General features: G+C 52.1%; 1 protein-coding gene across 2 annotated transcripts in view; it reads left to right on the forward strand.

Moving 5' to 3' along the window:
* Positions 1-26,477, forward strand: part of ADAMTS14 (ADAM metallopeptidase with thrombospondin type 1 motif 14) — a 113,708-nt gene that overhangs the window by 7,957 nt on the left and 79,274 nt on the right. For both annotated transcript variants that reach the window (XR_007132218.1, XM_047760819.1), the window contains exon 3: positions 21,141-21,297. Coding sequence is in view for 1 of the 2 variants with exons in the window: in XM_047760819.1 (XP_047616775.1) it covers positions 21,141-21,297 (157 nt within the window). In the remaining variant the exon portion in view is untranslated. The remainder of the gene's footprint in view (positions 1-21,140; positions 21,298-26,477) is intronic.

The following is a 26,477-nucleotide window of genomic DNA, read 5'->3' on the forward strand; positions in this document are numbered from 1 at the left end:
GGCCAGGGATCGAACCCATGTCCTCATGGATACTAGTTAGATTTGTTTCCGTTGAGCCATGATGGGAACTCCAAATTCTTCACTTGAAATGGGTGAATTGCACATGAATTACCCTTTGTGCTACAAATGTTCCAGGCCCACAGAAAACCCTGTGACTGGCATTGTTAGTCCTCGTTAGGAGGAGATAGTCTAGGGGGGCAGAAATTGTGGGGTCTCTTCACTCTGGTGCAGACCAGTGACCTTGAATGAGTGTCTAAGCCTCTCTGCGCTTAGGAGTCCTCATCTGTGAGGAGGGAAGGAGAGCAATGGTCTATATGGTTGTTCAGAGGATTAAAAAAAATAATGTAAAAAAGTGAAGGTTCTGAGCTATGGTGTGTCCTTAAAAATAGGGATTATTAAAAGTAATATTTATTACTTTTTTATAGTAATAACAGTTATTATTAAATACCATAAATGTGAGAAATACCATAAATGTGGTTGGAATCCCTTGTACTGCAATAGTAGGTAGCTTATCAGTGCTCTCTGATGTGAACCTGGGCCGCCTCTGGTTCCCCTCTGTAGGGCTGCTTTCTCTGTAGAATGGGCCAAGTCCTGCTTGCTCAGTGCCTGGGACTGTATTACGTACGACTGGCCCGTAGTAGCCCTAGATGCCTTCCAGGGGACGGACATACTGAGAGGTACCAAGGGGAGCATTCTATTAACAATCTGTGGGCCCCTTCCCTGATCAGGCCCTTGACCAGGTCCTGGGGATGCAGGGGTGAAACTCTCCCTCTCTCCCTGTGCTCCAGAACCCACGGGTTAAGAGAAGGCTGACACGCACAGTAGACAGCGTGGAACAAGACAGACCACACTAAACCCCAGTGTTTGGTAGGTGGCCTGGAGGTGGGTACTGAGAAGGAGAGGTGCTCAGGAAAGGCTTCCCAGGGGAGGGGACATTTAGACTGGGTTTTAAAGCATCAATAGGAGCTTTTAAAGTCAAGAGGTAGGAATTACGGGCACCTGCAGGGAAAGAAATCCTGTGTCTTTGCAGGATTCAGGAAATGGCAAGTCTTCCCAGCTCTCCATGGGAGAGGGGAGCAAGGAAAATGTTTGGAGAAGCTCTGCCTCACCGTGGAGCTTAGACTTGCCTCTGTGGCCATAGGGAGCCATGGGAGGTGTGTAAGCAGGAATCACATTAGTATTGGGGGAAGATGCTAATCTTTCCGGTTGTATGCTGGCTCAGTGCTGTTGTAGCAGATTTGCCTGTGGCTCACTGATGTCTTTGTGCCAGTGTCTGTCCTTGCCCTGGGGTTGCTCTTTGTGGGCTGGGGAGTGAGTGGGCTTTCCCTGAAGCTCCTCGAGAATTCCCGGCTCTTGCCTTGCCGTCTGTGCCTGCCCTGGGATATAGAATGGGAGGCCTGGAGTTTCAGAGATGCCCTCACGCAACCAACCAGCAGGCCTGTCCCCATGCATCTTGGCCTGGCAGCCCTCACACCCCGAGAGGGGCTGGGGATATCCGGCGCCGAGTTGGTGCAGAGCCTGCTTCCTTGCTCTGCCTGCCTCTCCAGCCTCTATGGTGGCTCCTGTTCTGCGGCCCCTCCCCACCTCCCCAGCCTGGCTGGTGTGTTCATACCTCACTTTGCAGCCCCCTGCCTTTGCTCGTGCTATTCACACCTCCCACAGTACCTTCCCCTTCCCTCTGCTTGAGGCATCCCCCCATCTTGGCGACCTGGTTCCCAGAAATCAGAAGCTGTCTTAAAGTTTGGCATTTCTCTGTGAGTGGAGCACAGGGCTGGGCTTATGGGGCAGAGGAGGTTGTGACATCAGCTGCCTCCAGGAGCAGGGAGTAACACAAGAGAGAGAAGAGGGCCAGGTGCTATGGGAGAGGTGGGACTGTGGCACTCTGGAGGGGACATGACCTATGTAAAGGAGGTGCCAACCTGGTATCATATTTGAATATTTTAAGGAAAAATCAGAAATAAGTTTTTTTTTTGCTTTTTAGGGCCACACTCGGGGCATATGGAGGTTTCTAGGCTAGGGGTCGAATCGGAGGCCAGCCACGGCCACAGCAACCCCAGATCCGAGCCCCGTCTGCCACCTACACCACAGCTCATGGCAACGCTGGATCCTTAACCCACTGAACAAGGCCAGGGATCGAACCCACGACCTCATGGTTTCTAGCCGGGTTTGTTTCAGCTGCGCCACAGCGGGAACTCCAGAAATAAGAATCTTTAAGCCAAGTGTTCAATTTTTTTTTTCCCTTTTCCAGCGGCACCCACGCCACATGGAAATTCCCAGGCCAGGATAGACTATAAGCCATAGCTGCACCCACTGCCTCGTCTGCAGCCAACACCAGATCCTCTACCCACTGCACTGGGCCGGGTGTTGAACCCTTGCCTCTGCAGGGACCCAAGGTGCTGCAGTTGGATCCCTAACTCCCTGGGCCACAATGGGAACTCCCAAAGTGTTCTATTTTTGAGGACAGCGTGTGGAGCCAATGCAGCAGGGCTGTGAGCCAGAGACCTCAGATCGCCAGTGAGCAGTATGTGCAGAGGATGATAGCGTGGCCCCTGCAACCAGACCGCCTGAGTTGACATCCCAGCCTTGTTTTTTACATGCTGTGTGTCTTTGAGTGATGACTGCATCTCTCTGTGCCTCCCTTGCCTCATCTGTAAAGTGGGGATAATATTTGTCACTGCATAAGAGTTGTCATGTGTGCAAAGGGCTTTATTAGCACAGTACCTGCTAGGCTTCAGCCGTTGCTGTTAAATGGTGTGGATAGATTGGTTGAGTCTGCTGGGTCTGAGGCATGGGTGCAGGAGAGAAGCGGAGAGGAAGTCAGGAGCACCCCATTTTTCTGCTTGACACCCCCAGAGCGGTCTCCGGCCCTTGAGCTGGGCAGGCAGAACCCATTGGTCCCAACTCCACCTAGGCCTGTATGTTTTTTTTCTCAGGTTGCATCTTGCTTCTTGGCCCAGTTGGCATTCTTCCCTGGAACATTCCCACTGGTCTCCCAAAGGGCAGTCTGAGCTTAGTCACCTGTGCATCCCTATTACCCCGGTACCTGTCACAGGGCAGGCCCTCAGCGGATGCGAGGTGAGCCTGCAGAGGGAGGGGACACAGGGGCTCGCTTTCAGAGGGGGCATAGAGCTCACGTTGGCATCCTCTCACCCCTGTTAGATGGGGAGGGGCAGCGCACCTGTCCTTCTCTCTGTGGCCGACTATCCATCTGCTCCTAGACTGACGATGACACATGTGGCACTTGTAGCACCATTTGGTCTCCTGCCCGCCCGGCAGGCGCTGTAGGTCAGCTGTGCACACTGCCCCAGTGTGTGTGTCCCGGCGTGTGTGTCCCAGCGTGTGCTCCCGGCAGCCATGCCATGTGGGCCCGAGCAGGCCAGCAAGGTGAGACCCTCAGGGTGTCCTTTACTGGTGACTTCTGCGTCCAGAGCTCATGTCCTCTGCGAGGTGCAACCTGGTTCATCTCGTTTGCTGTCAGGTAACCTGGTTCCCTGAGAAGCTCTCAGTCTGCTTTTTAGAGTTTATATTTGTACAGTGAAAACAAGAAATTGTCTCTTGGGAGAGAAAAGGGAACGGGTGACCTGCCCCACCAGGGTGACTGTGGGTCTTCAGGTATAAAGTGGCCTGCAGCCCTCCTTGTTCTTCGTAGCATGTGTCCCCCGTGGCCACTTCCTTCTTGCGGGGCTGTGGTGTGGGGACTGCAGGCAGGGGCAGCGGTCAGCATGAGGCACCTTCACCCCAGCCAAATCCTGGGTGGCAGGCAGCCCAGGTTTTCCTGGGGAGATAGGCAGTGGGGGGAAAGTGAGTGACTGATCAGTTATCCACAGCTGTGAAACAGACCAGCCTAAAACTGCTGAGCTTAAAATAACATTTTCTTTCTCCAGGTCTGTAGGTTGTCTGGGGGCTTCCTCTGCTGGTTGCTCCCTGGAGACTGGAAGGTCCAGGCTGGCCTCATTCACATGTCCAGTGTTGGTGCTGGCTATGGGTTGGGTGGCCTCAGTTCTCCTCTCTCTGGCCTCACCTCCTCCAGGAGGCAAGACCAGCTTCTTTCACTGCCGTAGCATACCAAGAGGGTGAAGACCAAAGCTGCAAGACCTCTACAAGTTTAGTCTTGGACGTTGCATGATGTTGCTTCTATGCATTCTCTTGGTCGGAGGGAGCTGCAGGCCAGACTGGGTGTTCCAAGAGTGGGGAAATGGACTCTCGAGAAGGGTGACAAAGTCTTACTTCAAAGAGTCATGTGGGCAGGGACGGGAGGAATTATTTTAGCCATCTTTGCAGTCATTCTCTCGTACTGACCCTGGGCAAGTGGCTTGACCTCTCTGAGACTCAGCTGCTTCTTTTTTTTTCTTTTTTAATTAATGATCAGTCTCTGATTTGTTTTAGTCGTTTCAAATATTTATCAACTCTGCCTTAATCAGCATACTTTACTTTTTTAAAAAGTATAATTGATTTACCGTGTTGTGCCAATTTCTGCTATACAGCAAAGTACTCAGTTATACATACATGCACATATGTAGATAGATGTAGATATACAGATATACATTCTTTTTTATATTCTTTCCTATCATTGTCCATCCCAGGAGATTGGATATAGTTCCCTGTGCTAAGTAGGACCTTGTTGTTTATCCATTCTAAATGAAATAATTTACATCTACTAACCCCATACTCCCAGTCCATCCCTCTTCTTCCCCTCTCCCCCTTGGCAACTACAAGTCTGTTCTCTAGACTCTATCTACAAAACAGAGTCTGTTTCTGTTTTGTAGATAGGTTTATTTGTGTCATATTTTAGATTCCACATATAAGTGGTATCATATGATATTTGTCTTTCTCTTACTGACCTACTTCACTTAGTACGAGTGTCTCTAGTTGCATCCATGTTGCTGCGAATGACATTGTTCTTTTTTATGGCTGAATAGTATTCCATTGTGTATGTGTACTACATCTTCTGTATCCATTCATCTGTCAATGGATATTTAGGTTGTTTCCATGTCTTGGTTATTGTGAATAGTGTTGCTGTGGACATAGGAGTGCGTGTATTTCTTTGAATTATGGTTTTGTCACAATATATGCTTAGGAGTGGCATTGCTGGATCATATAGTAATTCTATATCTAGTTTTCTGAAGAACCGCCATACTATTTTCCATAATGTTGTATCAAATTACATTCCCACTAACCATGTAGGAGGGTTCCCTTTTCTCCACAACCTCTTCAGCGTTTGTTATTTGTAGACTTATTAATGATGGCCATCCTGCCCAGTGTGAGGTGGTACCTCATTGTAGTTTTTATTTTCCTTTCTCTAATAATTAGTGATATTGAGTATCTTTTTTATGTGCCTACTTGTCATCTGTATGTCATCTTTGGAGAAATGTCTGTTTAGATCTTCTGCCCATTTGCAATTGGGTTATTTTTTTCCTGTGTCTGTGAAGTAGGCATCCCTACTGTAGTTCTTTTTTTTTTTTTTTTAAAGGCTGCACCCATGGCAAATGGAAGTTCCCAGGCTGCCAGCCTATGCCACAGCCACAGCAATACTGGATCTGAGCGGCATCTGTGATCTCTGTCACAGCTTGTGGCAACACTGGATCCTTAGCCTACTGAGGGAGGCCAGGGATGGGAACTGCATTCTCATGGACACTATGTCAGGTTCTTAACCTGCTGAGCCACAGCAGGAACCCCCTTACCACAGTTTGTTAATTAGAAATCAAGCATTTAAAAGTGCTGCTATGGTGCCCAGAACAGTAAATGGTAGCATTTGCTGTTATTATTATTATTTATCTTTTGGCATAAATATAGAAACTCAGGCAAGATCCACAGTGGGTTCGTTTCCAGACCCCTGGACACCCATTCTAGTGCTCTTGCTTCCGAAAGGCCCCATCCCATTGGGGCCTCTGTCTGAGTGGCCCAGGGTCAAGGCCCTGGCTGGTTTTCCAGTCCTCAAGGCAGTCTGATCTTGCAGTCTCACCTCCCTAGTTTCCTCATGGCTGTGCCTTACTGTCTGCCCTGGGTTAATAACTTATTTATGATATGGAATAGAAGCCAGACATCACCTCACTGCTGCTCCTTCCGAGCAGAGCTGGCCTCCCTTTCCAGTGGGGGCTGGTCTGGGGGCTGGTTTTATTTTTCTCCCCTGGCATCTTCAGGCTGGCTGGAGAGAGGGTGGCCTCTGGGCCACTCTGTGGGCTGGTGAGTGTGGTGGGGGCTGTGCTTGCCTTCCATCTGCCTCCCAGCCTCACTGTGGTCCAGGCCCAGGGGTGGGCTTTTGCTGAGGACCTGGGGACTTTCCGCCGTCCCTGGACCCTGCAGTGGAAAGTTCCCAAACCATCTTGCCAGGCCTGGCCTTCTGTTTTCAGCCTGCAGCCCTTGCCCTGCCTTCACAGCCTTAGAAATCACACGAACAACAATAAGAACAAGAACAACAGCAGCAATATTTGCAGGCTCCTTCATCCTCTGGCAGCTCCGGGAGCTGCCGGCCAGCAAAATACCCTTCATGGCTTGAACGCCTCTGGCAATGGTCTGAGTATGGGCAGCTGTCACTGGAAGCGGCTTTGGGGACTTCTCAGTCCCCTCCTTTCTTTCTAGACAAGGGAGCTGAGGCTCAGGGAAAGGAAGAGACTCGCCCAGGGTCACACAGTAGGTGACTGTCAGGGCCAAGGGAGTCCAGGCCCCCCGACTCCCAGCCCAGTGCTCCCCCTGTGATCCCGTGCAGCCTCTCCTGAGTTGGTAAACAGGAATCGTTCCTCGAGGTCATAAAGCATATAACAGCCAGGGCCTCCGTGGCCATGGCAATGGCTTCAGAGCACAAATGCTGAAGGGATTGATTGGTCCAACGGCTGCCCTGGGAGTGGCGTCCTGGGCGGCCTTGGGCTTGGGGCCCACGTGGAGGTGTTTCCAAGGCTCCCACTGTGAGGGTAGGCGGCTCGACTTCTGCATGTTGTTGTGCTGAGACTGGGAAGCCAGTGAAGAACCAAACAAATGCCAACCTCCCAGTTAGTGGGATTGGAGGCCCAAATGGAACCTTCTGGTGTGGCTCAGCTCTAAGTCACCATCGCCACTGTTTTATCCATTTTCAAAATTTGGGAGGGCCGCGGGGCTGCTGTTATGCACACCCTGTTTGTCATGGGACATTAAAACCCTGCAGCCTCCTCTTCTTCTGCGTTCCCTGAGTCGGCTAAGGGGCAGAGGGGCAGAGGGGGGTGGCAACAGAACAGGTCCTCTGAGAGAAATGCCTGAAGATGGGAGCCTTTGCCAGGACATCGCTGGTCTGAATATAAAGCCAGTTCCCAAGAGGTTACTTGAAGCCCTTTGTCGGTTTTTTGCTGCTAAGCCCGCCAATCATTTATCCCTTTGATCTGTCCGGAAAACACCTGTCCCCCCACCAGGCCACTCCCACCCCCCAGCAGAGGTTCCTTTCCTCCCCTTGAAGCTGGCAGGAGCCCCGCTCTGAATTAGCTCCTGCCGCCCAAAGAGGTCTTGCGCTCCGCAGGCTGCTGGCCTGGGTGCACCGGATGCTTGCTATTTTGTCACCTCGTAATTCACAGGCCTGAGGCTGTCCCCTGAGCCACTGCCGTATCTTGTGGGCAAGGGCTCTCGTTGAGGGTGGCGGGCCCGAGGGAGTGCATTTTGGAGACTTGGCCCCAAGGATGTTTGCTGAGGGTGGTTTTGTTCTGGAATCTGTCCTATGTTGTGGATCAGTCCTCGTCCACCTGCAGCTCATGTCTGGAAGAGAGACAGATCGGGTGGGGATAGAGTGCCACAGGGAGCCACTGGGCATGTGGAGAAGGGGTGACAATAGGGTGACATTCGAGCTAGGCCAGAGGGCATCCTGCAGAGACAGAAAGGCACGGAGACCCCCATGGACAGGTGTGGCTCCAGGTACAGAACAGTCCCCATGTAGCTGTGGTGGAGGGATTTTTGTTGCTAATAATCCTGAAAGGGAGACACACAGGGCTTGACAAGAATAACAGGTGGCAGGTGGTCAGGGGGTGGTGGTAGTGGCCTCCCTCCTTACCTCTCTGCTTCCCTCCTTCCTGCCTCTCTTCACCAACAGCGGCCAGAGCAGCCTTGCTCGAGCCAAGGCTTCCTGTGATCATCCTCCGGGGAAGCCAAGCAGACCCTGGGCAGTCATCTTCCTCCTCGGGGGCCACCGTGACTCCCCTGTCCTCCCTCCACAGCCCCCCCCATCCCTTCTGCCTGTCCTCCACCCCAGACGCTGTACAGGCCTGCCCCTCATCTCTCTCAGGCTTGTGCACCAGTGTCACCTTCTTGTTGACACCTTCCCTGACTCCTTAGCTAAAACTTTGACCTCTAGTTCTCGCCTTGCTTCATTTTTCTCCATCTGGTATGCCATAGTCTTCTGTACGGATCACCTGTCTTACTCCTCGGGGGGAGGTTGGCTCCAGATGAGGAGGGATTTCTGGCTGCATCCCCTGCACCCAGACCAGGGTCTGCTCAGTAATTATCTGATGAATGAATGAACTGCTGAGTAGTATACAGACTGAGGTTTAGGACAGGTCAATCGCAGGGATGGATGTGGACATGTAGAGTGAGTGGGGAGCCTGGTGAGTGGCTGGGATGTGGGCATTTGAGCCACTAGTAACGGACAGGGGTTAGCAAGACAAGTGTCGGTGAAACGTCAGTTCTAATAAATCCTGAAAACATGCTAATGGAGCTGGGCCTCAGACAGGATCAAGGACAGTAATGTGCCTCATTTGATGGTGCTTTCCAGATAACATGGTCTTGTCCATTTGTCCCCATTAGGCAGAGGAAGGCCGTGATGCCTGGAGGGGTCAGTGTTGTCAGGAGCCCCTGGGGTTAGACATGGGCTGGCACAGGAGTTTAGGCATCTAGGTCCACTCGTCTTTCCATTCTCCTGTGCTGACCTGCCGTCTTCTTCTTCTTCTTCTTTTTTTTTTTTTTTTGCTTTTTAGGGCCACACCTGCAAGATATGGAAGTTCCCAGGCTAGGAGTCAAATTGGACTCCAGCTGCCGGCCTATGCCACAGCCACAGCCACAGCAATGCCAGATTTGAGCTGCACATGCAACCTATGCCGCGGTTTGCCTCAACGCCAGATCCTTAACCCACTGAGTGAGGCCGGGGATCGACCCATGTCCTCATGGATACTAGCTGGGTTCTTAACCCACTGAAGCCACAACAGGAACTCCCTGAACTGCCTTCTGTGGGGCCCTCTGGGGCAGGCTGATGTAAAGGTGGATCAGACAGGAGGCCTGGCTGGGACAAGTGACCTGCTGGGGGCCAGCCCTCAGCTGTAGGTAAGACTGGCTGCCCCTTTTGCCTGGAGCTAACCCCTCCCCCCTTGCTTCTGACCTGCAGGCCCTTGATGGGATCTGCTCCCCAGCTCAAGGCCTGGCAGCCACACTGCCTCCTGGCTTTTGAGGGCTGCTTCCTGTCTCCTTGTCTTGAAGCTTCCACTGCTGCCAGGACTGTGGGCCAAGCAGGGGGCCAGGCTGAACTCCTGGCCCAAGCTTGGTGGGCTGTGGTGGTGATAGAGGGGGAAGCCTTAGAGCCACGTAGCTCCTGGGCAGGGGGAATGGAAAATGGTGATGGCTGTCAGCCTGGCAAGGTCTGCCCTTGACTCTGGCTGGGCTCTGGGGTGGGGGTTTGCAGCAGTGAGGGAGTCTCTGAGCACCTGCAATGTGAGGCCCTGCCCTGCCTGCCCCGCCCCTGGGCCAGGACCCCTGCCCCTGGGGGAGGGGGAAGGGGTGTCACTGAAAGCAAGCGACCTTCCTTTAAGAACATCTGCCAAGCTGGAAGAAGAATTGCAAGAAGATCTAAGCAACTCTGTTCTCCACTGGGCCAGAGGACAGAATCAGTCACCACCTTCATCACTGTCACATCATCACAGAGGTACCGTTACTAATTGTCCTCACTTGGCATTGTGGGCTCCCCACTGGGAGGGGCTGGGACATCACTGACTGGCTGCCCAGTAGATCACAGCCTCCCTCCCCTCCTCCTGGACCCACCCAGCTCAGGGGAATTTTGGGGAATTACTGTTCACGCACTGGCACCTTGAGGTGGGGAGGGGCGGTGTTGGTTAGGTTCTAAGACAGCACCTAAGGCACAAACCGCACTTGGTCCAGGTGATCCTTGGTCATGCTGAGCCCCCGAGGGATGCTCACGGTGTGAGAAATGTGCAGTTACCTGGCTGTCTGGACTCCCTTTCCCCGTCCCCCCTCAGTCAGGGTGGGCACTCCTTGTCCTCCCACCCCCTCTGTGAATTTCTTGCCCATTTCCTGCATTTGGATGAACTAACCCTGGGGCACACCCCATGCGGCTCCCTCTCTCTATGGGAAGCATAGGTGATCACTTAAACATCTTATTTAGTACCCTGCCACCATCTGGAAGATTCCAGAGTTGAGACCAGGGATTTCCCAGCCCTGGCTGCACATTAGAATCACCTGGGCAACTTCAAGACCCTGCTGATGCTCACCCTGCCCTCCTCTCCAAGTGCCTCCACCCCCGATGTTATTCATTAGCTTAGGGTGTGTGTGTGGGGGGGGGCAGTCTTTGTACAAATTCCCCATGTGATTCTAATGGGCATCTGGGGTAAGACCCATGACTAGCCTCCTGGAGAGGTCCACTTTGTGTTTGATGGGAAAGTGAGGGGACCAGGAGAGCCAAGTAGAAGGAAGGAAAGGAAAAGGCCACCTGCCTGTTATGGCCTGGGCCTCAGGAGGGGGCATTTCCCCTTTGGGGCGTCATTCATTCCTCCAGTAACCCTTTGGTTTCAGACGTGGAAATGAAGGCTTGGAGAGCGTCCCCCCGCTGGGAGGGCCTAGGGCTTGGCTGGTGTTTCACTCCCAGGTGTAGCCTCTGCATCACTTTGCAGGGAGGTTGGACAACTGGAGAGTTCTGTGGGGTTTGTTTTCTTTTCTTAAACTAGGTATGTATGTGTGTATGTATTGGCTGCACCGTTGGCATATGGAAGTTCCTGGGCCAGAGATTGAATCCAAACTGCATCTGTGACCTATGCCACAGCTAGGGCAATGCTGGGTCCTTAACCAGCTGCACCACAGTGGGAACTCCTAAACTTTGTTTTTAAATAATTGTTACATAGTTTTTACTTGCTCATTGTAGCAGGCAGACATTGGCTGCAGAATCCACTTTCCCTTTCAGATAGGGGAATCACAAAAGTTAGGGCGTCCCCATTGTGGCACAGCGGAAATGAATCCAACTAGTATCTCTAAGGCTACGGGTTCGATCCCTGGCCTTGCTCAGTGGGTCCAGGATTCCGCATTGCTGTGAGCTGTGGTGTAGGTTGCAGACACGGCTTGGATCTGGCATTGCTGTGGTGTAGGCCAGTGGCTGCAGCTCCAATTTGATCCCCTAGCCTGAGAACTTCCATATGCCACAGGTGCGGGCCTAAAAAAAAAGATAAAAGTTAAAAAACACTAAAGAGAAGGAAATTGCCTATACTTTTGCACCCAGGTGGTGCATTTCCACCAACCTTTTATCTGTCCGTCTTCCTTCTCACCATTACAATTACTGAGAACCAGACTCTTCTTCTTGGTAGGTTCCCTTTAAGGATGCTCAACCACTGGTATTTTTTTTCTCAGAGATTTCTTCCTGTGTAACGATAGGGGATCTGAGCACATCCAAACCAGGCTGCAGTGGAGCCACGAGTTAGGGACGAACCATCCCATGGTTTCAGCATGTTGCTTCCGGCCCTGAACCTGTGGATTCCTTTCATGAGCCACTGGGACCCCCAGGACACTTTGAATGATGGTTGTGGTAATCATGGCAGCAAAGACGAACACAGATGGTCCATGCTAACAGCTCAGACTCTAGGAACTCTGTGTATGTTTCTCAGCGCAACCCATCAGGTCAGTACTCTTAAAATGCAGAAGCACAGGCATGTTAGGTAACTCGCCCAAGATGACATGGTTTGAGAGTGGCAGGACTCAGGGATTCTGCCTCTAGGGTCTGTGCATTTACCCAGCACCCCCGCCGCGTTGCTTCTCTCCTGAGGGGAGCCCTTGCTGCAGATGAACTGGGCCCAGCAAGATCTCAGTAACCTTTCACCCAGCACCTCCCAGGGTGTGGGGCCTGCAGAGGTCACGACCCTGGGAAGTAGGCCGAGTGAGGGAGTGGGTCATCAGATAACTGCCTCCAGCTGGCAGAGGCTCTCTACTCCCTGGTCTTTTTTTCCCCCCCCCGAGCCTCAGGCTGTTCTGGGAGTTGTGATGCTCCCTGTGTGGGGGGGGATGTGTGTGTGTGTGTGTTACCCTTTGAGGACAAGCCTGGCCGTTCTCAGCTCCATCTTCCGAGGCTCCTTCCTCCCGCCTGTCCCCAAAGATGCAGCTGGGCATGAATCAGCTTTCAGACTCGCCTTGGCTTGGGCCCAGGCCCTGGCAGCCCCGCCTCCAGCAGAGCTCCTGTGGCTTGTGGCTTCCACATCAGGTTTGAATTAAGTGGAATCTCGGCGTCCACAGGCTTTCATCCTGGCCGTGCTGACTCACGCTTCTGTGGTAGCCGGCAGCCTGTGCGCCTCGGGCATGTGTGTTTCTGCCTGTGTGCGTGAGGCTCTGTGTGTGGGTCAGCCCTTTGTGTGTTATCTGGGTGCCTGTGTGTCTCTTGTTTCCGTGCATGTGTCACCTCTGTGCCTGTTTCTTACCTCCCTGTATGTGTGTCATCTTTTTAAGAGCTTTATTGAGAGATAATTCATATACCGTGCAAGTCACCCATTTAAAGTGTACTATTAGGAGTTCCTGTTGTGGCTCATGGGGTTAAGAACCCAACTAGTATCCATGAGGATACAGGTTCGATCCCTGGGCTCGCTTAGGGGTTAAGGATCTGGCATTGCTGTGGCTGTGCTATAGGCCGGCAGCTGCAGCTCTAATTTGACCCCTAGCCTGGGAACTTCCATATGTTGCAGGTGTGGCCCTAAAAAACAAAAAACAAAAAAAAAGAGTATCCAGTTCAATGGATTTTTATTATCTGCAGAGTTGTGTGATTATCGCCATGTTCAATTTTATAACATTTTCACTATCTCAAAAAGGAGTTCTTGCTGTGGCACAGCAGGTTAAGGATCTGGCGTTGTCTCTGCAGTAGCGGGGGTTCTCTCCCTGGCCTGGCACAGTAGGCTAAGGATCCTGTGTTGCTCCACCTGTGTTGCTCCTGACCCGGGAACTGCCATATACAGTCAAAAAAGTAAAAACAAACAAACAAAGCAGCAGCTCTGTGTCCTTTAGCTATTGTGTCCATTCCCCCATCCATGACCCCAGCCCCTGGCAACCACTAATCTATTTTCTGTCTCTAGAGATTCCCCTATTCTAGACTTTCATATGACTAGAATCGTGTAACATGTGGGCTTTTGTGACTGTCTTTACTTAGCATAATGTTTTCAAGATACATCTATGTTGTCAGTTTTTTTCAGAGTTTCATTCTTTTTTTAATGGCTTAATAACATCCCATTATACGGATACTACATGTTTTGTTTATCTGTTCATCTGCTGATGGGTGTTTGGGTTGTCTCCACGTGGGTACTGGGAGTCGGACTGCAGTGAACATTTGTGTAAAGGTTTTTGTGTTGACATTTGTTTTCCTTTCTCTTGAGTATATACCAGCAAATGGAATTGCCGGGTCACAGGGAAACTGTTTCATATTTTGTGGAACTGCCGGATGGTTTTCCAAAGTGGCTGGATCGTTTTACATTCCCACCAGCCGTGCATGAGGGTTCTAGTTTCTCCACATCCTTGTCAACACTTGTTAGTATCTGACTTTTTGACTCTAGCCATCCTCGTGGGTGCGAGGGGTATCACATTGTGGTTTTGATTTGCATTTACCTAATGACTAATGATGTTGGGCATCCTTTCATGTGTGTATTGGCCATTTGTATATCTTCCTTGGAGAAATGTTTACTCAGATCCTTTCCCTGTTTTTAAGTTGGGTTGTCTTTTTTTGTGGTTGAGCAGTAAGAGTTCTTTATATATACCGGATACAAGTCACCCATCAGGAGAGCAGAGGCTGGTCATATATATATATTTTTTTTTTCTCATCTTTTTGCCTTTTCTAGGGCTGCTCCTGAAGCATATGGAGGTTCCCAGGCCAGGGGTCTAATCGGAGCTGTAGCCACCAGCCTACACCAGAGCCACAGCAATGTGGGATCCGAGCCGCGTCTGCAACCTACACCACAGCTCAGGGCAATGCCGGATCGTTAACCCATTGAGCAAGGCCAGGGATCGAACCCGCAACCTCATGGTTCCTAGTCAGATTCGTTAGCCACTGCACTGCGAAGGGAACTCCTCACATCTTTTTTACATCCCCAGCCCCACCATCAAGCTGGGCATATACGAGATGGTTCATAAAGACATAAGGACATATTGAGGGAGGAAAAGATGGTCCCGAGGTATAGGGAGTGTGTGGAGTGGGGCTGGCCCCCCTCACATTTGTGAATCAGAGACAGTGGCTCGGGATGATCCCTTGGAGGGGCTGGAGGTTATGCTGGGTGCATCTTTCAGTTGAACTGACTTGGGGAGATGGGAGAGCTTGGAAAAACCTAATCTGTCGGCCCACTGCTCTACTCGATTTTTGGCTTAAGCAACTGGGAAAAAATCGTGTCATTGGCTGAGATGAGGAGAGTTATCTGCAATACATGGTTTTTAAAGCCATGAGATCAGGGGCAGTCCCCAGGGAGCATGTGTGTGGCTGGAGGAGCTGAATGAGATCAGGACAAAGAAGTGCCTCCTGGCTCTGGCCACATGAGATCGCGGGTGACCGTGATGAGAGCAGTTTCCAAGAAGTGGTTCTAGAAGCCCCTGTGGGGTGGATAGAGGAGAGACACAAGCCATGGAGGTGCAGGCAGTGAGTGTGGACAGCTCTTTCCATTGTGGAGGGATTAGCTGGCCAGGGCCTGGAGGGCCTTTCACAGATGGGGGATCCTCAGATGCACTATGAGAATGGTCCAGGACCGGGGTGGTGCTGGTGCCAGTGGAAAGAGGGATGCTCGTTGCAGGAGTTAAGTCTGGAGGAGGGGAGAGGAAGGTGGTCTTGAGCACAGGGTACAGCTGTGGGAGTTCATATGGTGGCGGGGAGAGCCTGCCTGTTGGTGTCTGTTTTCTCCTTGAAAACAGGAGAGGGTAGGGGTGGGGGCCGTGTTAGACATCTAAGCCCCTGGGAAAACCGGGTCACAGATGTAACAGGGCAGTGCTGCAGAATCCCCCGCCAGTGTCGTGAGAGCTGTGACCATGGACCTCACGTGAGACCAGTGGGCACCGTGTGTGTTTTCTCCATCGGTGGCAGACATGGAGTGGGAGGCTGCTGGGGTTGAACCAGTGCAGAAGCTTCTCAGGGACAGTGGGATGGAGGAAAAGGCAGGAGAGAGTTAAAGGATTATTGTGCATCTGGATAAAGAAGTCCAAGGTGGTGAGAAGGGAGGTGAGGCCTTGGAGGAGAGATTGACCATGATAGAATGGTGGGGTCACATGTTGGAGGACTGGATGATGTTTAGTAGCAGCTGGAGCTAGTGTGCTCGAGTCAGGTGAGCAGATGGTGATAGGAGAGAGAGAGATGCCTGCAGTCGAGGTTTTCTGAGGTACTTGTAGCAGGGATTCGGTCTTGGGAGGGGGCGTGGCTGGGAGTGGCTGGGGACGGAAGCAGGTGGTGGGGTCGGGGTGCACCTGGTGGAAGCTGTTTCTGATGCTCATGCCACTCCCAGGCCTATGCCATTGGCCCAGCCTCCACTTGCTGGGTTTTCTTTTGTTTCCTCCAGTGGAACAGTTTCAAGCTGAATTTGCTGGAAGCCTAGAACCTGAGACAGCAAAAAAGGCAGTAAAAACCCTCATAATGGAATTTCTAGAACAAGTTCCGGCCCCAGAATGCACTCTCCTTGGGAGGTGGTGGGATGGATGGATGGTCTGCTCTACTTTTCTGTCTGGGGTGGTCCCACCTTGGCCCGCCTTGGATGAAGAAGGAAGGAGAGACCTGGTCTACACCTCAGCTGGCTCCACTGGAGCCTTCCTCTTGAGATGGGTGCTCCTTCTGGGCATTTGACAAAGGTCGGCCAATCTGAGGGCTCAGCAAGGGGGCTCAGAATGCCCCTTTCCCAGAGGGCCTGCAGCTGTCCTCTCAGAGCTAAGCCACCTGCCCTGCCTGGACCCCGGCTGGGTCCTTGTGTATTGTCTCTGTACCTGACTCAGCACAGATGGACCACTGCCCTTGCCCAAGTCTGGACTTCTGTGCCATCCAAGGACATGTTCCAGTCCTTGGGGGTCTCTTCCCATGCCAAGCCTGCAGATCTGTTTGTTGGCTCATTAGGCCCTCGCTGCCTCCCAGTTTACATGCAAGTACCTGCAGTTTTAGAATAAATGTGTTTATACGTACACATGCACACATACATACTAATTTCAAAATAATATGGCTTCAATTACCTGCTAAATATGTGGAACTTCATCTTGATGATAGACAGCTGCTAGTGACCAACTGAACTCCTCAGCTCTGACCCATGGCAGGATACAGGTGACTTCTACGCCAGTACCCACCTAGCCGGTCATCACCTGGTCTCCTTCAGGTGCCCTGGAATTACACTCTGGACTTGGAAGTTTCTCCTGAGGGGAAGCTGGACTGGAAAACAGTTAGCATGGCCTGGAGGCCTCTGGAGGAAGATGCAGCAGAAGATGTCACTTTTGCAACCAAAACAATGTCACAGCCATATTGGAAAATTCAAACAGCCCCCCACCCCCATCAGCCACACACCTTCCAGGAAAGGGTCTTTAGAAGCAGCGGAATTAAAGAGTCTAGAGCAGGGCCAAGGGGGCCAGGCTTGCGTGAGACCCTGTATAGTATACGGCTCAACTGGATATAATCAGGATTGTTTGTTGTTTTTATCGCATGACCAATCTTTCTAGTGTATATTTTCTACTTATTTACTGTTTCCAGAAGATTAAGTTTGGGCGAAAACAGATATGGCTGACATATATTTTCCATTCTAGCAGAACTTCGTTTCTCCCACTTTCTTGATTTCTTACAGAAATTTGATTTTTAGTGCTTTAAAATTAGCCACCACTTTTTAGAAACATAAACATCTCGTAAATTGAGAGACGAGTGTAATTTGGCGAGGAGGCGGAGAGCCAGTCTGTCTGCCCTGAGCGGTGCCTCGTTTCCTGGCCAGGGCAGCGCTGGATGGGAGCATGGGCCAGACCTCTCCTGGTGCAGACAGGGAAACCGAGGGCTGCATCCTGATCTGGTGCCTGGGCCTGCCTTCCCACCTCTGAGGAGGGCCTCAGAGGCCACGAGGGAGCCCAGACCTGGACCACAACTGCCTGTCAAGGCCCTGGCATGATGCCCAAAGTGGATGAAGATGATCACTTGGCAGGGGGGCGGGTTCTGCCCTGATCCCGGGGCCAGGGATGGGGGGATGGTGAGATCCGTCCAAAGACATTTGACATTTGTTTCTCAGGTTGCTATGGATGGGGCTCGGCTCTTTGCCCTAAACAGTTAACTGGGATGGGGAAGTAGGGGTTCTTTTAACTCTTCCCTGGGGAGATGCCTTAGGCTTCCAGTCTGGCCCAGGAAAGCTGAGGGTGTGACAAGGATGGTGTAGGAATTCTTTCAGGCTGGGGGTGGGGTCACCTGGGCAGTGGGAGGGGTCTGCTCCTCTTAGGGTCTCGTGCTGAAGTTTCTCCCCATCCTCACAGCAGAGATGGCTGGTGGCCTGGCTTCCATGGAAGCGTCTTGCCCAGAGGTGGGAAGTGAACATTCTGCTTGCTCTTCAAAGTCAGACCAGACCAGAGGCCCAAGGATTTGCAGCAGGGACTGTGAGAGCGTTTCCTTGCTCCACATGGGCCCCTAGGCCAGGAGCAGGGCCCACGGAGGGCCTGAGGTGATATAGCCTGGTGGTTTAACCCGAACACAGAACTGGAATCTTATTCTAGTGCTGTGGCTTACTTGCTGGGTGACTTTGGACAGGTTACTTAACCATTCTGAACCTCTGTTTGCGCCTCTCTAAGATGGGTCTAACATCAGTGTCTACCTCATAGGGTTGTAAAGATAAAGTAAGATAAGTAAATGTAAGTGGCAGATACTGTTATGATTATTTTGCTTTTTAGGGCTGCGCCCATAGAATATGGAGATTCCTAGGCTAGGGGTCTGATTGAAGTTACAGCTGCCAGCCTATGCCAGAGTCACAGCAATCCCGGATCTGAGCCACATCTGTGACCTACACCATAGCTTGCAACAACACCAGATCCTTAACCCGTTGAGTGAGGCCAGGGATCGAACCCGCATCCTCATGGATACTAGTTGGATTCGTTTCCGCTGTGCCATGATGGGAACTCTGCAGATACTGTTATTAATATCAGTGATAGTAAGACTCTTCCTAGAGGGCAGTGTGTAGGGAAGTGTGTTTCAGCTCAGTAAAGCATTAGCAGTGGCCCTACACAGAATAGGGAGCTCTCTGTCACTAGAGGCATTCAATCAAATATCAGAGGGCCCCTAGCTGGGGATGTTATCAGAGAATTGAAGCCTCAGACGGGGGCAGCATAACAATCTTGAAAGGGAGGGGCAAGCTGGAAGGCAGTGCTGCCCAGTCTGTGCTGTGTGCATCCTTCTGGAATCTGCATCCCTCATCTGAGGCTCTGAGGTCTGGCAGCTACAGTGCCTCAGTGGGCGATGAGGCAGAGAATGCCAGATTTTGAGGAATCCTCCTTGTTCCAGAATGGGGAGGCCGTGGTGAAGTGACCTAGTGTGTGGGTGTAGTTGAATGGAGCACCCTCCCCAGCTTCCCACTGGCTGGCCTGGAGAAGTCTCCTCTGACGGGCTGCTTCCAGAGGTGTGATGGGCAGAGACAGTGTGGCCACAGCCCTCAGTGAGCCCGGGTGGCATGAGTTCAGTCTGGATGAAGCACGGGTTGTCTGATTTGCGCCATGAGGGTCTCTTGCTTTGCTTGGTCCAGCATAGAAGCACCGGGGTGGGAAGAACACCTTCGGGTATCAGACGGGGGTACCAAAGGTGGGGTGGGATGGATGGGTGTGGGGCTTGGCTGAGAATCTCCTCATGAGCCCCTGTGGCAGCCGAGCTGCAGTAGCTTTGCGGGAGATGCCCTGGGTGCTCCCATCTGTGAGCCCTGTATACCTGGAAGCCTACCTGGGGAGGGGCCTTGAGTTGGCATCACTCACGCAGGTTTGGCTTAGCCTCTGCCTATGAGCCTGAACGCCTCCCCAGCCCCACGCTGCCCTCCCGCTTCCACACCTGTGCCCAGGTCCCCTGCCCCGTGTGCCCTTTCCAGCTCAGGTGAGTGTCTTTTGCCACCCCAACTGTTTCTCCTTCCTTCTGATGCAGGGATAACCCTTCCACTGGCCATGGGGTCTAGTGGGCACTGCCAGCCTCAGGGTGACGTGTGACTCAGAATGGACTGACCGCTGTCTCCCTTGGGCTGTTCCCCACGGACCTGTGGGAGGAAAGTCTCCTTTGTCTCTGGCGTCAGGGCAGAGATGTGCCTGCAAGAACATAGCCTTGTCTGGAGAATGAAGCTGAGGCAGACAGGGCATGAGGCCCCTCACTGCCAGTGCCTGCACCTGCCATGTCTTATCAGAAGGCCAACATACTCTCCTTGGGTCCCAGAGGGTTCAAGTTGAATTTCTGCCCTTTGCAACCAAGAGCCTGATGGGAACCTGTCCGTCAAGTACACCTGCCAAGGACAGCAATTTGGCCACCCTCTGCTTCTCCATGGGCCTCTCCCTCTAGAGACTGAGCTGCTTGCAGCCAAAGGCTGGGTCTTATTTATCTGTCTCTCCCTGCATTGGGAGCATGGCAGGTGCAAAAGGGAACGTGCTTTAAATGAAAGAATCTGTGCTAATAGAGTTTGACGTTGACATTTCATAGGCAGTCTAGAGCTTTCGCAGGCAATTAGATATCATGATAAAATGGTTACCTTGGGAAGCCCCAAACTTATTCTGGTAATGCCTCTATGTCCCCCAGGACACTTTTTTTTTTTGGCCTCCTGATGGGCGCAGATGTTGGCTGTCTCAGTGTTGATCCAAAATGGTGTTTGCAGTTTGATGAACAGACATAGCTGGAAGGGACGGGAAGAAGGGGGGCCCCCCGCTGGGAGGCTGGGTGGCGTGTGCTGAGGAAGCCTTGGAGGGGTTCCCTAAGGAGCAATCGCAAAACAGGCTGGGGTGGGAAAACCGGAGGAATTTAGCTGTGCAGAGTAGTGGCTGCTTTCAAAAGAGGTAGCTCCTATTCAAGTAGGAAGGTCCACTAGGTTTATCAAAGTTGTTCCTGCATCCCCTGCTTTGTGTTCACGGCTATATTCCCAGTGTCTGGCCCAGCAGTGGTAGGTAGCAGGCACTCCATCAGTCTTTGCCAAATGAGTGAAGGAATTCAACAAGTATATATTTATGAAGCATTGCCTACTATTTTCCAGGCCCGTGGTGGGTGTCCCTTATGGCTTATAGAGCTGACGTGAGCGTGGGGCCCTGGTGGGGTGGGGGCCCGAGCAGCGACGGGGATATTCACACACATCTCCTTGTGTGTTTCATTGGTCCTGGTGACTATTGCCTTCATCGGGGCCTAATGACACATTGGCTGGGTTTGGCCAAGGTTATATGTTTTTTTTTCCCCAAGGCCAACATTTGATTTTTTTTTTTTAAGGGACCATTTTGATGCAGGTAAATTCTTTGATTAAAAACAGAGCATATACTCCTGGGGCACTGTCCTGGCTCATTTATTGTCAGCAAATGAGGGCTGCCCTTCCTGGCGTGTGTACACATGTGCTTTGAATCTGACATAATAGCGCTTTGTACTGAGCTGGGGGACCGGTGCCCAGCTTAGGGGTAATTAACCTTTACTGATAGGATTTTCCCCTCCCGTCTGCATGTAGGGAAAGGCAAGTCTACGGGACAGCGGTCTGGCTTTGGGGTGGGAGGTGGTGCTGTGATGTGTGTGCATAGTCATTATGGCAGTGACCGCCCCCGCCCCCTGTAAGCACTGGGAGCCTTTGTTTAAATGAAATGTTACATGAACCTCCCTCTTCGGATACCCCTTCCCCTGCTGGCACCCCAGGGCTCTCCGGGCCCCTCCAGGAAGAGCCTGTGCTCACGGGGTCACTCTCACCCGCACTGCCGTGTGTTCACGCCTCTTCTCTCTCCCCTCTTTGCTCCCGCTCGCCGTGTCTGCGGTACAGGCGGGCCTCATCCGCACAGACAGCACCGACTACTTCATTGAGCCCCTGGAATGGGGGCAGCAGGAGATGGAGGCCAGCGGGAGGACACATGTGGTGTACCGCCGGGACGTCATCCAGCCAGCATGGACAGAGCCCCTCGGGGACCTTCACAATGAAGGTAGGCTGAGGGCGGGGCCTCCAGCTCTACCTCCATCCACACCTCCAGGGTGTTTTTAGGTAACTCCTGGCCTCGGTCTTCCCATCTGTATAATGGGCCTGGGCTGTGTAGCCCATGTTCCAGCAGAGAAAGCCCGCTGGGTTTTAGGGCCTATTGTTGCAGGCTGGAGTTGGGGGCCAGAGGAGCAACTTGAGCCCCCTGAGCTGTGGTCCTTAGGACTCCCGAATCTCTGTGGGGCTCAACATTGCTGTGCAAGGCTATTTCTCCATCAAGGCAGATGGTGGAATGGCTGCAGTTAGCTTTTCCCCCTATAAAATCATTTTAACCCCTGGGAACCACAGGAAGAAGGTTCTTAGGGCACTTGTAGGGGAGCTGCCTGGGATCGGGGCGCCAGGGTCAGCTCTGTGTCCAACAGACCATTTTAAAATCGTACCTCTAACTCTGTCTACTGTGTGTCCCTAAGCAAGTTACTTAACATCTCTGAGCCTTATTTTGTAGTTGTAAAGTAGGGGTAATGATTGTTACCTTTGAGGCTGTGTGTATTAGTTATAGTGTATCGAGCAATCCAGCATGGGGCTGGGCACGTAGTAGGTGTTTGATGAATAGATGCTCTTATTATGGTCTTATTAAGGTGACTACTGCCACGTTCGGGGGAGAGCCCTTGTGGGGGGCATTCCTGTACCCCAGCAGTACTTAGGACCCCTGGTTGAGCAAAGGAAGCGGTGGAGGACACGTGCTCTCCTGAGCCTGTGCCAACTTCATAGTCCGACTGAGCTTTGTCCCAAAGCCCCTTTGGCCAGGAGGACGTGAGACAGTCCTGGGTGGAATCTGGCTGTGAGTGATCCCACCCTCATGCCAGGGCCTTGGCGGGGTAGAGCCTAGCGTGAAGGAATGCCTGGAAACCAGTTGTCCCCACACTGAAATGCCGCCTTTAAAGCCCCAGCTGCTCTTCCCTGGTTGCGCATAAGTGAGGCTGCACTTGTGTTATGATGGTGGAGAGCTCCGATGGCCTGTGGTGAGGGGGGTGGTGAGGGGCCAGGCAGGGCCTTGCCGGCTGGGGAGGCTTTGGGGAGCAGGGTGAGGCCCCGCACCCATCCCTCCACCATGCCTGTAAAGAACAACAAGCCTCCCTTGGGCTCCATTTTATCTGAAGCCAATCATGAATCAAAAGACCATAAATCCCCCCTTTTGGGGACAGACCTTGAGGAAGGCGCACGCTGGGCCTGTGAGTCTGGGACCAACCTCAGAGTCTACTGGCCTGACTTTGGGGGGCAAGGGAGGCAGAGAGCCCTGAGCTCGGGTGGAGCTCAGGCCTGGACGCTGCTATGACTCCCCCTCAACAGGAAGATGAAGGTGAAAACCTGCAACTCACTTGCTGTGTTACTTTAAGGCTGGAAGTGGGTCTGAGCCCAGTCTGTGGAGTATTTCTGGGTGTGTCTGACTCCCTTTACCGTTCTTGGTTGAGATGAAAAGTTATACCTCACGGACCTTGGCCTTGGAGGCTGCGCCCTGAATGCTCCCAAACTCCTAGTGCTGTCCTGTCCTTCTTCAACCCATGGTCCTGCTCTGTAGCCCCTTTCCCACTACCCAGGACCTGGATATCAATGGGCCATGTGTGCCCATGGCCAGCATTCTGGCTCCTCAGCTAGGGGCTGGGGCTGCCAGATACCAGGGCAGCTCATTCCTCCGGGGCAGCTGGCCAGGCGGGGGCTTCAGGCTGCTGCAACTGCAGCCACATTGGCTCCTTTAACCCACTGCACCAGGCTGGGGATTGAACCTGCATCCTGGTGCTGCAGAGACGATCTGGTCCTGTTGAGTCCCAGTGGGAACTGATTTTTTTGGGTATTTTTTTTTAATTGAGAGAAAATCTACCATTTTAGCATGTACAATTACAATTCAGTTTTTTGTTTTACTATTTTTACAATTTCATGTGGCCATCAACAGTTAGCTAATTCTTTTTTTTTTTTGCCTTTTAGGGCCTCACCCACGGCATATGGAGTTTCCCAGGCTAGGGGTCGAATTAGAGCTACCACAGCTGGCCACAGCCACAGCCACAGCCACGCGGGATCCAAGCCGCATCTGCAACCTACACCACGGCTCACAGCAATGCTGGATCCCTGACCCACTGAGCGAGGTCAGGGATTGAACCCGTATCCTCATAGATACTAGTCGGACTTGTTTCCGCTGGGCCACAACGGGAACTCCCAGTTATCTAATTTGGGAACATTTTTGTCATTCCCATAAAAGACCTCGTACCCATTACTTAGCTGTCACTCCCATTTCCCTTCCTCAGCCCCTTGCAATCACTAACATTCCTCCTCTCTCTAGAGCGTTGTCTCTTCTGGACATCCCCTGTAGGTGGAATCATGTCTCTGGGCTCTTGTGACTGGCTTACTTCCACTTAGCCCATGTGACACATCCATGCCAAGCCTGTATCAGTAGTTCCCTCCTTTCTGTCTTTTTTTTTTTTTTTTTTTAGGGCCACACCCACAGCATATGGAGGTTCCCAGGCTAGGGGCCTATGCCACAGCCACAGCGATACCAGGTCTGAGCCGCATCTGCAACCTACACCACAGCTCACGGCAACACTGGATCCTTAACTCACTGAGCAAGGCCAGGGATTGAACCCACAACCTCAGGGTTCCTAGTCAGATTCGTTTCTGCTACACATGACGGGAACTCCAGTTCCCTCCTTTCTGTGGCAGGGTGATATTCTGTTCCATTCCACCACATTTTGTTTACTCATCTGTTGATGAACACTGGGGTTGTTTCCATTCTTTGGCTGTTGTGATAATGCTGCTGTGAACATCCACGCACAAGTTTTTGTGTGAACATGTGTTTTTGATTCTTTCCCATGCATACCTAGGAGTGGAATTGCTGGATCCTATGGTAACACTGTGTTTTTCGAAGCAGCTGCACCATCTTATATTCTCTTGGGGCCTCTTGGGTGGGCTCATTGAAAGCCTCCTGGTGGCCTACTGCCCCCACCCTCCCCGCTTGGAGGATCCCCTCTGTCTGGCCCGAAGGATGGGGAACGTCTCCAAAGTCTATGGCTGATGTCAGCAGGCCCTCCCCAGAGCCCCTCACTGTTTTTGTTGAGAGAGAAATCTGGGTGGGCCCTGTTAGGGTTTGATAACGGGGAGGGGCAGACCTGGCTTTGCATGCTGGCCTTTGGCCATGGACTTGCTATGCAACCTGAGATGAGTCGGGTAACCTCTCTGAGCCTCCCTTTGACAGGCCTGGCAGGGAGCGCTGCGAGGGGTCAAGCTCCTTGTTTCACTTGCAGTGCTGACACCTCTGAGCACTGCTGCAGTGCTGACACCTCTGAGCACTGCTCTATTGTGAGAAATGGCTGTTGTCATTCTACTCACTCCATGGAGAGAGTCCCTCCCCCCTCCCCCTTCCTGGGAGTCTTCTCCTGTCTCTCCCAGGAATTTTTTTTTTTTTTTTTTTTTTGCTTTTTAGGGCCATACCCACGGCATATGAAAGTTCCCAGGTCAAATCAGAGCTGCAGCTGCTAGACTACACCACAACCACAGCAACACCAGATCTGAGCCGCGTCTGCAACCTACACTGCAGCTCATGCCAATGCCAGATGGTTAACGCTCTGAGTGGGGCCAGGGATTGACCTCGCATCCTCATGGATACTAGTCGGGTCTGCTACTGCTGAGCCACAATGGGAACTCCTCTCCCAGGACACTGTCACTGGGCTGCTAAACCCCCTGTTGACAGCAGAGTCACCAGGAGCTCTGGCGCAGTGTCACCTGTGGAGATGGAGGAGGCACCGGCCCCAGGGGTGGTGAGGTGGACACCGGCCTGAGCCCTGCTCACTGGGCTATGCATTGCTCAGAGGCCTGGCTGCCCATTACTGGTTTCTCCAATAGACCAGTGGCCACACATTTCCCAGCCCTTATACCTACCACTTTCCTTCCTTTGCTTTCTTTATAGCACAAAAGGAAGATAGAAACAGTAGCACTTGAGCCCGGTGGTTCTGTGTGGCCTGGTGCTCAGACTTCACGCCCCAAAGTACCCACGTGCATGGAGCCTTAGAGGCAGAACTTGGGTGCCTGTGGATTCATCCCCAGGGCCCCCCACATTGTGGATGGTGTTGCCTCACCTTCACTCACAATGGATTCTGCAGGGGGAGCTCGCTATGCTCTGACCCCATGCTCCAGGAGCTGTGTTCCGATCTCCCTTCAGGCAGCTCAGATGTCCCCTCCTCCAGGAGCCTCCCCTAGTCCTGGTTTGGGTCTCGGCATGGAAGCCTGCCCAAGTCAGCCCTACTGTAGCCCTTGACATTAGTCTGGTGTTACCATCTGGTTTCTTAATGCACAAGGGAGGAGGGGTTCAAGGATGGGGCCCTGCCTTCATCACCTGCCCACTATCCACCCTTCTAGTAAATGTGGGGCCCTTCCTACAGCCGCACCTCTGGATACATGCTGGGACTGTAGTGGTGGCGTCTTTAGAACCTCAACCCCAGCCCGCTCTCTGTGGGTGGTGATGGTGGTTCTGGATAACTATGGATAAGTGAATTCTTAGAAATCAGTGCAGTATCAGAGCTTCAGGGTGGGATGGGCAGAAAAGCCATTGAGTGATATTTGAAGCTTTCTTGAGAGATCCCAGCCTACTATCCTGCTTTCTTAGCTCCCCCTATAGTGTTCTCCCGCACCCTCATTCACTGCCCTAAAAACTTGCCCCCATCCTTATTCAGGCTATGGTGTAAATGACTGATTACTGTTACTCAGAAAGGTAACACCTGAGCAGTTTAGACTGTCATGTTTCAAAGCATGGCTTTTTGATTCAGATAGATCTGGACACACTACTTTCTTTTTTTTGGGCTTTTTAGGGCCGTACCTGCAGTGTATGGATGTTCCCAGACTAGGGGTCCAATCCAAGCTACAGCTCCCAGCCTATGCCACAGCAGAGCCAGATCCGAGCTGCACCTTCAACCTACACCACAGCTCATGGCAACACCAGATATCCTTAACCCATGAGTGAGGCCAGGAATTGAACCTGTGTCCTCACGGTTACCAGTCAGATTTGTTTCCGCTGAGTCATGATGGGAACTCCATGGACTCATTACTTTGAATCTTAGTTTGTCTGCCTGTACCTTGGGACAATAACCTGATAGAGTTGTTGTAAGGAGTGGATTAGACTGGATTGGATTAGATTAGGGGTCA

This window comes from Phacochoerus africanus, chromosome 15, assembly GCF_016906955.1.
Source record: "Phacochoerus africanus isolate WHEZ1 chromosome 15, ROS_Pafr_v1, whole genome shotgun sequence".
NCBI classification, from domain to species: Eukaryota; Metazoa; Chordata; class Mammalia; order Artiodactyla; family Suidae; genus Phacochoerus; species Phacochoerus africanus.